The following is a 12,729-nucleotide window of genomic DNA, read 5'->3' as shown; positions in this document are numbered from 1 at the left end:
ACATAAAAACGTCCAAGTATAAAAACTGTTGAAGATTTCCACGCCATATCCCCTTGCGCGGCGGGAACAACCACGCGCATCGAAGGGATAGAACTAAAATCTTCCAAAAAGCTAGTTTTAGATGTTCAGCGTGAGGTGCTCTAAGTGTGACTCCATGCGCAACCTAGTTATCTCCTGAAAGACACGTAAAAACATTTGAATCAGTATAAACTGAGTGAGTTCACAAGTTTTAGTAACTTGATAAATCGTATTGCATCATAATCTTGATACAAATCATTCTGAAACATAATTCTGATAGCATCATTAATACACATGCTTGGTAAAACATAGTTCTATCAACATATTCTGATAAAATCGTTCCGCGGGTTACGCGCGAACATTTCTGGGAACTGTGCTCGTCTGGGTAAGTGGCGCTGCCACTACGAGCGAAATAAGTAATACCGTCCCGCGGGTTACGCGCGGACACTTCTGAAAAATCGTGCTCGTCTGTGTAAGTGGCGCCGCCTCTACGAGCGAATAATACCGTCCCGCGGGTTACGCGCGGACGTTGTGCCGGAAAACAAGGCGCTCGTCTGCGTAAGAGGAGCGACCTCTACGAGCGGGCTCAATCCCATAGTACTGCCCCGTGCTAGGCACTCGTCTGTGTAAGAGGTGCGACCCCTACGAGTGGGTGGATCAAACCAGCAGTCCCTACCCTTAGAGTTCCAATGGTAAAGTGATCACTTACTCAAATCTGGTGCACTAACATCGAAAACCATAGATAACCGTTTGCATTGCTCATCATGAAACATAATTTAAACACATAATCGCTTGCATAGCTTGTAAGTATACCATGATAAAACGTTATTTAAGTACGTGTCCCTCGCCCCGAAAACAGTTTAAAAATAGTGAAAACAGTGAAAATAGGGGCTGTGAGACTCACCTGTGGTTCTTGTTAAGAGATTAATCGAGATTCGGGTTTTCTTGGTGTTGGCCTTTGAATTGAAGGTCTAGAATACGATTAAATAACAAGAAGTATACATATTAAGATCAAGAAATAGGAGAATATAAGGGTTGGAAAGTAGATCTCAAGGTTATAATCTCGGCTTACCTAGTAACAGGATCGGAAATGGAAACAACGGATGCTTGGGAGATGATTAGTGCAAGTTTGCAGTTCTTAAGAGAGAAGTTTGAAGTGTGTTTGGGTGATAATTTGGGTTACATATTTATAGGCAAACTCAAGGGAACACAATCCCTTGCTTTAGGGAATTGTAATCTTTTCATATCTAGGTGTAATGATGATAAAGTATGGAATTTATTATTATTTATTTAAAAGTGGAGTAGTGGATAAAAGATTTTGATTTGATTTGGTCAGGACATGCAGGTCTGTGGTTGGTGGGAGTAGGGTGGCTGACAGTTGACTTTTCATGTTACAGTGTGCTTTTTCAGGTACTTTTGTCAGTGTACAGTAAAAAGTGGAAAATCTCTGAAACACGCTACTGTTTCCTTTTGGGCGGGAGTAATCTCCTTACATCTGGAGAGTAGACTAAGTGTTCTGCGCGTATTACTTTGTGCGCATAGCTTTCTGCGTGAAGGACATTTCTTTGCTGCGGGTAGGTACGTAACCTTCTCGCAGTTAGGGACATTGAGTTTCATTTGTAGATTCTCCAGGTGGGCTTGGTATTTCAACATAGTGATCAGTCATGTTGAAGTCAATTCCATCTTGGAGCTTCAGACAAACTAGCTCTCAATGTTCCCGTCATGCGGGGAGGTTAGTCCCCTTCCGCACGCGCATAAACGACTTAGGATGCACCCGCCTTAGCATCATGCGGGACGGTCAACCCATTAGACAACATAAAGTTAAGTTACATGAAAACATAAAGCCAAAACATTCGCGCATGGCGCATATAACATATGCCCATGCTGGTTTTTACATCGCGCGCTCGCGCAGGGCGCACATAACGTGCCCGCGCTGACTCTAACATAGCGCGCTCGCGCAGGGCGAACATAACAATTGCCCGCGCTGATTCTAATATAGCGCGCTCGCGCAGGGCGAACATAACAATTGCCCGCGCTGATTCTAATATAGCGCGCTCGCGCAGGGCGAACATAACAATTGCCCGCGCTGATTCTAATATAGCGCGCATAATACTCACAATCACCTAATTATTAGGTTGATTACTTAGTTTATAGGATTGGGAAATTACCGGGTGCCACAATTACGTTTCAGATCATTGTGTAATATATATTCACCCTTGTGTTTTATGTTTTATGTTATTGTGTAATATGCATTAATCATTATGTTTTATACTTTTATGTATTAGATATAATTGTTATTTTATCTTTATATTTACATATTAGAATTACACAATAGTGTTATTTTACTATTACAATTTTAAGATTTCATCACTTTTGAAAAAAAAACACAATGATAAATAGAGAAAAACAATGATAAACATAAGACACAATGGCAAACAGAAAGACACAATGGCATAAATTTTTTTTATTTTTATAAAACAAAGTCATACTCACGTTAAAGATAAAAAAACATTTGTTATTATGGTGAAGCTTTTTTCTTTAATAAAAAATCAAACAAGTTATAGATGTTTTAAAATCATTGGGGAATTTACATTTGCTTTGCATGTGACTAGAGAAAATATATGTTTTTCCTTTTATACCCTTCCTCCTTAGGTCTTCACTTGACACATGACAACAAATTATGACCTCTCATCCTTTTTATTTTGTTTCCCTTTGTAGAATAACCCAACCCTCTATGAAAACCGTTGTTGAACAATTGTTTGATCTTTAGGTTTTTCTTTTTCCCTTTTATATATTTAGATTTTTTTCTCCATTCATGGAGATTTTTATCCAATAATTTTTTAGATTTTTTCCTTCATCTTTTGTTTCGTTAAAAAAAAGAGTTATTTATTATTACGCCGCCATTGTGTCGTCAAATTGTTGCTTTTGACGACTCAGTTTTAGCTCCTATCGTCGTAGTCGAAGCTCTATCATTGTGCCTAGCTGTTGTCCGATTAAGACTCCACTGATCTTCTTAAATGCTAAAATTGATCGAGTTTCTGCTTTACTTGACAGGTGATCATGTATCTTTAAAAGTTTTACGCTCCAGACTGAGCGTCAGAATACCTACCTCTCTGACTACGGGGGATTTTAGAGAATATTATAAAATATATTTAGAGTTTGAGTATTATATTGTTATCATAGTTAGAAGATTGTATTTGATTATATTTCCTTGTAATTATCTTATTGTACTGTTATATATAATTGACTAATAATAGTATAATACATTACACCGTAAGGTTTTCCTTGTATTCTACAACTAAATCCCTACGTCTACAAACCTTTGTACCCCAGAATGGTAAAACATTTTTTTTCCACCAAATTCAATTTTTGGGTAGGGGAGATCCTATCGAATCAACAACATTGTGATAATCTCTTGAATCCAACATAAGAGATTTCTATGTTTTATAAATTCCATTAGTTTTATCAAATAATAAAACTTTACAAATATTTTTAAAACTATTTATTTTAACTCAATATATAGTGATTATATAGAACATGTGTCACAAAATTGCATATGAATAGAAGTGTATTAATCAACATTTATACAAGTTTGTATACATATATTAGATTTCACTAAATTTACAAAATATAATGACTATCTAGTGGTTCATATTATACAGCATTTAATCGAATGATAATATACATTAGCGGAACCAGTGGGGTTCAGAAGGGTCTAGTGACCCTCCGGCCGGCCAAGGTTGCATTAGTATGCTAGCCATCAGAGTTTTTATAGGGTTTAAACCCTGGTCAGAATTTTTTTTCCAGCAAGAGACGACGAAGATAAGTTGCAGTTGCGGGAACTATGAAAGAGATGAGGATAAATATGAAATAACATTATGATGTTTGAACGATTATTTTTGGGTTTTATCAAAAAAATATATATTATTTTATAAATAAATTCCTAAAATAAACATTTATGAAAACAAACGTGTAATGACACTTTCAACGGGTTGAAATACGCATTTTCAAGCGTGTTTAGTTTTGATAGATTATATATATATAAAAAAAACCCACTACATTTGAGAAAACCCCGGAAACTCTCTTGTGTGGTTGTCATTGAGCCACATAGTCATCTTTTACTTTTTAATGTTTTAAAAAATCTGAAGGGTGTTTAAGTCATTTACTCAACATGTCCTTTATTAGATATACAATACCTAACTCTCACACACTTATCATCTTCACCAACTCTCTTTCTCTTTCTCCATCCCTAGGAAGATTATTGAAAAAAAAAACATCTCTCACCATCTCCAAATCTCGATCCGATTTAGTACCTGACAACAAATATGGTTGTGTCAGCCGCCCGTGGTTCTCTTTTTTCATCTCTTTCTCTTCTCCCGTGAGAACTTCATACTCCAGGAGGTGTTTTTCTTTGATAGATCTTTGATGTTTGGTAGTTCTTTACCATTTTTTGATAGATCTTTTGATCTTTGATGTTTTATTCCAAGATATAATGTTTTTTTTTCTTTTTCTTTTCGTTTTTAAGATCTAAAGAACTTTATTTTCGTTTTGCTAGATCTTTAATGTTTTTGTTCAAGATATGATCTAAAGAATGTATTTGATAGATTTTTTTTTTCATAATATGATGTATTTTCGTTTTCTTTCTTTTTGTTTTTAAGATCTAAAAAAATGTATTTTTGTTTAAGATATAATGTATTTGGTTGTTCTTTACCCTTAAACATATATTACCTCCGCCGTTACCTTAGGCCGGAAACTACTGTCGGAGTTTGCCTAAAACCTGATGGTTGTTCATATCTTAAAGAAAAAGAAGAAGATGGTTGGATTAGATTGAGTTAGAATGAAAGAGAAATGTATATGTTTAAAATATGGTGACTTTTGTGTAAGAGAGAGTGTGATGTGACATAAAGTGGGTGATAAAAATGTATGGATATTTGTAGGAGAGAGAGTGTAATGGTGACATAAAGTAATGAAAAGTAATGAAAATGATTGTTTTTTTTTTCTTTTTATCTTTTTAAGATCTAAAGGATCCGTATGAGTGTGCATTTTTGTATTGATTTGTTTATAAAATATGTTTTTTCTTCTTTTCCTTTTCAAGATCTAAAGAATTATATTTTTGTTTTTTTTATTATTTTTTCTTTTTATCAGTAAGAATCCAATAAGTGTATTTTGGTCTATGTAAAATTTTCGTAAAACATATGTTCGTAAACATATGTTCGAAAAACATATGTTCGATTAATGTTATAACATATGTTTTAAACAACTACCATATGTTTTTTATACAATTTAACATATGCTTTAAACAATTAACATATTTTTTTTATACAATTAACATATGTTTATGTTACTTCCAGATCGAAAACCTGCTAAACAATCAACTTGTGGTGCGATGAATTTCTAAAGAGTGTCAGAAAGATGCAGAATTGTTTAAAAGCCTATTGGAGCTAGTGAAGAGAGAGAGAGAGAGATAGAGAAAGAGATTGTGACATAAAGTAAACAATTTGCAAAAGAGAAATAGTGATGTGCCATAAAATAAACAAAAGAGAATAGAAGAAAAAAGAAAAAGTATGAAAGAGAAATATTTTATGTGTGTGTGTGAGGACATGTATAAGAGAGAGAAAGTAATTGTGACATAAAGTAAACAATTGTAAATTATTATGATACACATTTTTTAATTCATTTAAAAGTTATTTTAAAATAGCCTATGTAATAATAATCATTGATAAATTGTTTGACATTTTATTTTTTGTTGGAGATAAAAGATTTAAATTTCTTTTAAAAAAATTTGTGTAATAATAATCATTAGTAAATTAGTTGACATTTTGTTTTAAGTTAGAAATATAGGATTTAAAATTTTAATTTATTAGTAATATTGGTGAATTAGATAGATAAAAAATTGAATAATAACATTCTGGTGCCAAAAAAAATAAGTTTTTGCATATTTAAAAAACTGAAGACAGGCGTAACATACGTTTTCGCATGTTAAAAACATATGTTTCTAGACAACAGTAACATACGTTTAAAAAAACAAACTCTGAAGACCACCCCACCCCCGCCATCTTTTTTTCCAGTACAAATAAGTTGAAGATGTAGTATAAAATTCAAGATTTCTTCAAGAATCGCAACAAAACCTAAAAAAAAAATTAAATATTATTATGGGCCAACAATAAAAAAAGAATGAAGCTCATTTTATAAGTTATTTTAAAATAGCCTACGTAATAATAATCATTGATAAATTGTTTGACATTTTATTTTTTGTTGGAGATAAAAGATTTAAATTTCTTTTAAAAAAATTTGTGTAATAATAATCATTAGTAAATTAGTTGACATTTTGTTTTAAGTTAGAAATATAGGATTTAAAATTTTAATTTATTAGTAATATTGGTGAATTAGATAGATAAAAAATTGAATAATAACATTCTGGTGCCAAAAAAAATACGTTTTTGCATATTTAAAAAACCGAAGACAGGCGTAACATACGTTTTCGCATGTTAAAAACATACGTTTCTAGATAACAGTAACATACGTTTAAAAAAACAAACTCTGAAGACCACCCCACCCCCGCCATCTTTTTTTCCAGTACAAATATGTTGAAGATGTAGTATAAAATTCAAGATTTCTTCAAGAATCGCAACAAAACCTAAAAAAAAAATTAAATATTATTATGGGCCAACAATAAAAAAAGAATGAAGCTCATTTTAAAAGTTATTTTAAAAAAGCCTATGTAATAATAATCATTGATAAATTGTTTGACATTTTATTTTTTGTTGGAGATAAAAGATTTAAATTTATTTTAAAAAAATTTGTGTAATAATAATCATTAGTAAATTAGTTGACATTTTGTTTTAAGTTAGAAATAAAGGATTTAAAATTTTAATTTATTAGTAATATTGGTGAACTAGATAGATAAAAAATTGAATAATAACATTCTGGTGCCAAAAAAAATACGTTTTTGCATATTTAAAAAACTGAAGACAGGTGTAACATACGTTTTCGCATGTTAAAAACATACGTTTCTAGACAACAGTAACATACGTTTAAAAAACAAACTCTGAAGACTACCCCACCCCCGCCATCTTTTTTTCCAGTACAAATAAGTTGAAGATGTAATATAAAATTCAAGATTTCTTCAAGAATCGCAACAAAACCTAAAAAAAAAATTAAATATTATTATGGGCCAACAATAAAAAAAGAATGAAGCTCATTTTAAAAGTTATTTTAAAATAGCCTATGTAATAATAATCATTGATAAATTGTTTGACATTTTATTTTTTGTTGGAGATAAAAGATTTAAATTTCTTTTAAAAAAATTTGTGTAATAATAATCATTAGTAAATTAGTTGACATTTTGTTTTAAGTTAGAAATATAGGACTTAAAATTTTAATTTATTAGTAATATTGGTGAATTAGATAGATAAAAAATTGAATAATAACATTCTGGTGCCAAAAAAAATACGTTTTTGCATATTTAAAAAACTGAAGACAGGCGTAACATACGTTTTCGCATGTTAAAAACATACGTTTCTAGACAATAGTAACATACGTTTAAAAAAACAAACTCTGAAGACCACCCCACCCCCGCCATCTTTTTTTCCAGTACAAATAAGTTGAAGATGTAGTATAAAATTCAAGATTTATTCAAGAATCGCAACAAAACCTAAAAAAAAATTAAATATTATTATGGGCCAACAATAAAAAAAGAATGAAGCTCATTTTCTACTCTAAAATAAAAAAATGCAAAATATGTAAAACAAGATCCAAATCTAAACAAAATTTCCAAGAATATCTTAAAAAACTAAAATACTAAAACGACCAGATCTGAACTCTGTCAACATGGTACCTTAAATAGAAAAAAAAAACTAAAAACGATATGCTTTGGCGGTGCCCTTGATATGCGACCTGCGACATCCGGCAACGGTGACATCCGGCAACAGCGACATCCGGCAACAACGACATCCAACAACAGCGGTGGTCGTGACATCCGGCAACGGCAACGGGCAGATCTACGAATGAAAGATGGAGGAAGAGAGAGGTCCTTGGTTTTGAATGAAAGATGGAGGAAGAGATGGAAGAAGAGAGAGGATGTGTTGGTTTTGAATAATGAAAAGAGAGAGAGAGAGAGGGAGGGGGGGGGGGGGGGGCTTGATCTGATGGATTGTCCTTGATTAGTAACATAAAACAAAAATTGTAAAATGTCTAGATTTTCCTTTTGTACCTTTTTCATGTTTTATTTAATTACAAAATGACACTTTTTAAAATCATCCAATCTCAACCATCCATTCATGAAGATCAATGGCTAGTATAGGGTTTCCAGGGTTTTCGTAATTGGAGTGGGTTTTTATTTTAACCTTTCCACACACACACACACACACACACACACACACACATATATATATATATATATATGAAAAAAGGTATAACATTTATTATCCCCAACCTAAGGCAGAAATGTCGGGGCGCGAGTGTTCACAGCTCACAAGGTACTATCATGCAATTGTAAAGTGACAATATCTAATTAATTATTTTAAATAAATAATTTAAATTTAATACACCAAATATAAAAGAGATTACAAAATGATATCAAACAATTCTTATATAAGTTTTATATCCTAAAACTCTTCTCTAAATGATCTTCATCTTGATAAACAATTCAACCTGCAAATGCGTACAAAATATATAGTTTTGTCAACACGAGGTTGAGTGAGAAAATCACAAGTATTTTTGAATTCAATATAATAATATATAAATAAAGATAAATGAGCAAAACCGTTATTTATGAGTATAATCAATCAAACCATACCATGTAAACATTTCAAACAAATAATTATATGCGGGCTAAACCGTTTCCATGCGAATCGGGCATTGGTTACCATGATAGAATAATTGAGTTGTCGGTGAAACTATTGTGTTTCGAATAAATTTTGAATTTTAACTATCTCTTTTCTTTTGAATACAAGCATTCTTGTGTAAAGACACGATCTGTATGCTAATATCTTTCTTTATATACTTTAGGGATTTAAATACCCTTTTTCTTGTTACAAAATTTCTCGCGTAAAACGAGTTTACAAGAGTTTACAAGACTATAAGTTATTTCTAATGCCTTCAGATCTTGAACATTCATTTGGAATACTCTTGTCTGCTTCTATTCTTGATTATCGGATGCATCGTGTATGTTTAACATGTTTATTTTAGCATTCCCTTTCTTAGCACCGCTTCCACTTGTGTTGCTTGTCTTATTCAGATATTCTGAGCTGAAGTGTCCCTTTTCTCCACAATTGAAACATACAACTGTTTTCCTCCTGCAATCGTCTTCTGAATGACCGAATTTATTGCAGAAGGTACATGTTACCAATGGAATATTTTTTGGTTGGTCTTAAACACTTTTCCGTGATGTCTTCTGCCACAACGTTGGCAGATTGGTCTCGTGAATTTAGATGAACCTTCTTCCTTTTCTTTGTTTTTCTTAGTTTTCTTTTCCTCGGTTTCTTCTTTATTATCCTTGCCATTCTTGTCCTCTTCTTGATTAAATAAGACCATTCATAAGATAACTAGCTAATTCCATGGCTGAATCAACGGTTTGAGGCAAATGAGATCTCACCATATTTCTAATATCCCGAGGTAAACCCCAAATGTAGCGGGTTACTTTGTTAAATTCCGGTGTTACCAAATATGGTATCAATCTACAATACTCATGAAACTTAGTATTGTAATCCTTGAGATTAGTGCCTTCCACTTTGTGGTTCAAAAACTTGGTTTGAATAAGATCGGTTTCATGCATGTGACAGAACTTTTGTAGCACAAGTTCTTTGAATGCTTCCCACTTCAATTGATACATAGTTTCTCTACCATTTGACATGATCAGGGTATTCCACCATTCCAAGGCTTCATCTTTAAAGTGTTGGAGGAGTACTGAATCTTTTGAATTTCAGTACATTGGCTGATGATAACAATGGACCCGATTTCTTCAAGCCATCGTAAAGTTGATATGGCGCCTTTATCACCAAAGAATTCTTTTGGTCCATAGTCTTTGAAGTTCTTGAAACTACATCCTTGGATTACTAATTGTTTCCTGAATTTATGATTGAATTTGCTTTCAGCGTTGGAGCTATGAACACCTTTTTCTTAATGAGAAGGATTTCGATATGGGTGGGTTCTAACGGTATTGTTTGAATGCTGAATTTTACTTTTGTGTGACCCTTCTTTCATAGCATCGACGAGAGTAGTCATTGTGTTATGAATCATTTCTTGTATTTTGACAAGATACTGCTCAGGAATCACCTATGCAGGTTTTGTCATATCCTTGTTGCCTCTTTGAATTGAGTTTCGTCATTATTTTTTTGATTGTTAGGTTCGACATTCTGTAAATAGAATAGATTTTAGTATGAACGGAATTCTTATTTATATACTAATGATTGAATGTTTGCAACAAATGTGTGACACTGAACAATTGATATAAGTACAAAAGATTGATTTGTTTAGAGAATGTTCAATTAAGTCTGTCGCATTTCGAGGATATTTCTTTCTAATCTTTCTTGAGGTTGTTCGTCTCGTACATGGCACAATTCAGTCATTTATTCTTTATATGAGAATTGATGTTTGGGATGATCTTATAAAATTATAGTTCCAATATATCATTCTCCACATATCTTCATGATGGTTGATGAGGTTCTTGTGAGACATCAATGCTTTCTTGTTGTATATTCTTGAAATGGTTAGTACATACCTTGTGTACAAATAAACCACGGGAATTTCTATAATTCTCTTTCTAGGTTTGTTTCATTTAATCTTTACTAATTATTTCATGTAGCGTTAGACTTAGGGTTAGTCAACTTTTTGATTTTGTCCACCTGGACCTTTCCTCAATTTTCTAGATAGCATTCTCTCACTTCCAGATGTACTAAAGAATTATCTTGAGAGTTTGTGCAATCTTTTCTTGACATAATTCTTTAAAATATACATTACTAATTTCGAGGAAATTTAAATATATCTTTTATTTACGTTGTTAGAAGATTGCACGACATTTATTACAATTGCATTACTAAGATTCTTATTTCTTCTACCAGACAATCAATTTTTAATCTTGTTGTCCTTCTTGGTGCTTTCTCCCTTATTCTTTTCTTTTTTGCTTCTCCTCAGTATCCATTTCTTCCTTGAGCATTGCTTCAGCTAGTTTAGTGACATTGATTTCATAATGAGTTGAATCATCTTCTATGTCATACATTCCTGTATAATCCATGTTCTGACGTTCACCTTCAGTGTGAGCAAAGTAAGGATCTTGTAGTTTTGAATAATTAAAATATGGGAGGGAGAATTCCCAAAATAGTCCTTTAGAAGAGAGAGAAATCAAAAATAGTCCAAAACATTTTCCCTTCCCAAAATAGTCCTTACAAATTTGTCTCCAACGTGAAATTGGTATTCGTGACGTGAGATTTGGTTGACCAGTCACAGATTGACACGTGTAAAGTTAACGATAAAGTTTCATCCAAATCTGTCTCGACCGATATTTTTGTAGTCAAAATCGTCTTCTGAAAAACCATTGTTTTGGAATGAAAGTTATCCGCCACGTGAGGTTTCAAAAAAAGATGATTTTCGCGTTTTTTTGAAATTCATCTCCTCGGACACATTTCAAATGAATTTCGTCTACTACGTGAAATTTCAAAAAAGTAGGGAAAAAAAACGATACTTTTTCAGTGAACTTAGTCTTGTCCGATGATTTTTAATAAAGTTAAAAAAAACGATTAATTTACAAAAAAGTTTAAAACAAACGATAATTTACCTCTGAATTTTATCTCCTCAGTTTATTTTCATTAAAGTTTTATAAAATCCAAAAAATTTGTATTTTAACCTTGTTATATTATATTTTTCTTAAATGTTCTCCCACTTCAACATAACTTTCTTCTAGAACAATGAAATTCAAGAGAGGTGATAAGATTGAAGTTGTTGATTTGGGTGTTGGGTTCGTCGAATCGTTTTATGATGGCAACATAATGTCACGGGTTGGCAAGAAGACCTACATCGTTCAGTTCAGTGCCCTGCTTGAAGCTGATCAGTCTGGGTTTCTTAGAGAGTTTGTTACGACCGACAAAATAAGGCCAAAGCCTGCTGATTTTGTTGTTACTGACTTTGTTCTCGGCCAAAAGGTAGATGTTTTTGCAAACGATGGTTGGTGGGTTTGTCGAATTGCTAGCAAAATCGGGGAAACTGAGTATCTGGTCCATTTTGAACCTCCCTTTCAAGTGTGCCCCGTCGATTATAATCACGGGGCACAAACACCTAACAAAACTTCTTATTTGAAATGAAAAGTAAACAATATACATATGTTAAACAAAACAAGACTTAACCAGCGGGAATCATAAAACTTATACTAAAGACTTACAGCGACACCAACCGCAACAAATGACATCTCAAAACGGTTTGACTCGTCTCGGAGGATATGAGTCCGAGTACCTGGATTGGCAATTTCTAAATTGTGACAATAAACTGGAAGTCTCGCAAATGACTCGTCAGAGGTACCTAAAAGCATAGACTCGGCATAAACTTTACCTTTCCAAGCTTGTTTGTATGACAAATCAACCATGAATCTTTCATTTAAAATGTTGACAATATTTTTCCCTTTAATGTCGTGTGACCTGTTAGTAACCAAGTCCTTAATGCAGTTTGCAACTACCTTTTTATTGGCATTGCGATGATTAGGATGAAATTTAGTTTGGGAAC

The 12,729-nt window shown here is 32.7% G+C and overlaps 1 protein-coding gene across 1 annotated transcript; it reads left to right on the top strand.

Moving 5' to 3' along the window:
• Window positions 1–11,921: 11,921 nt before the first annotated feature.
• On the top strand, window positions 11,922–12,314 carry LOC143615831 (protein AGENET DOMAIN (AGD)-CONTAINING P1-like). Its single transcript, XM_077088848.1, has one exon. The coding sequence runs from the start codon at window positions 11,922–11,924 to the stop codon at window positions 12,312–12,314; it is 393 nt and encodes a 130-aa protein (XP_076944963.1).
• The last annotated feature ends 415 nt before the right edge of the window (window positions 12,315–12,729 follow it).

The sequence above is a fragment of the Bidens hawaiensis genome, unplaced genomic scaffold (assembly GCF_021521415.1).
Source record: "Bidens hawaiensis isolate Kalapana, Puna unplaced genomic scaffold, B.hawaiensis_p1.1 tig00044639_1, whole genome shotgun sequence".
Lineage (NCBI taxonomy): Eukaryota > Viridiplantae > Streptophyta > Magnoliopsida > Asterales > Asteraceae > Bidens > Bidens hawaiensis.
This window is presented reverse-complemented; position numbering and strand designations above follow the sequence as displayed.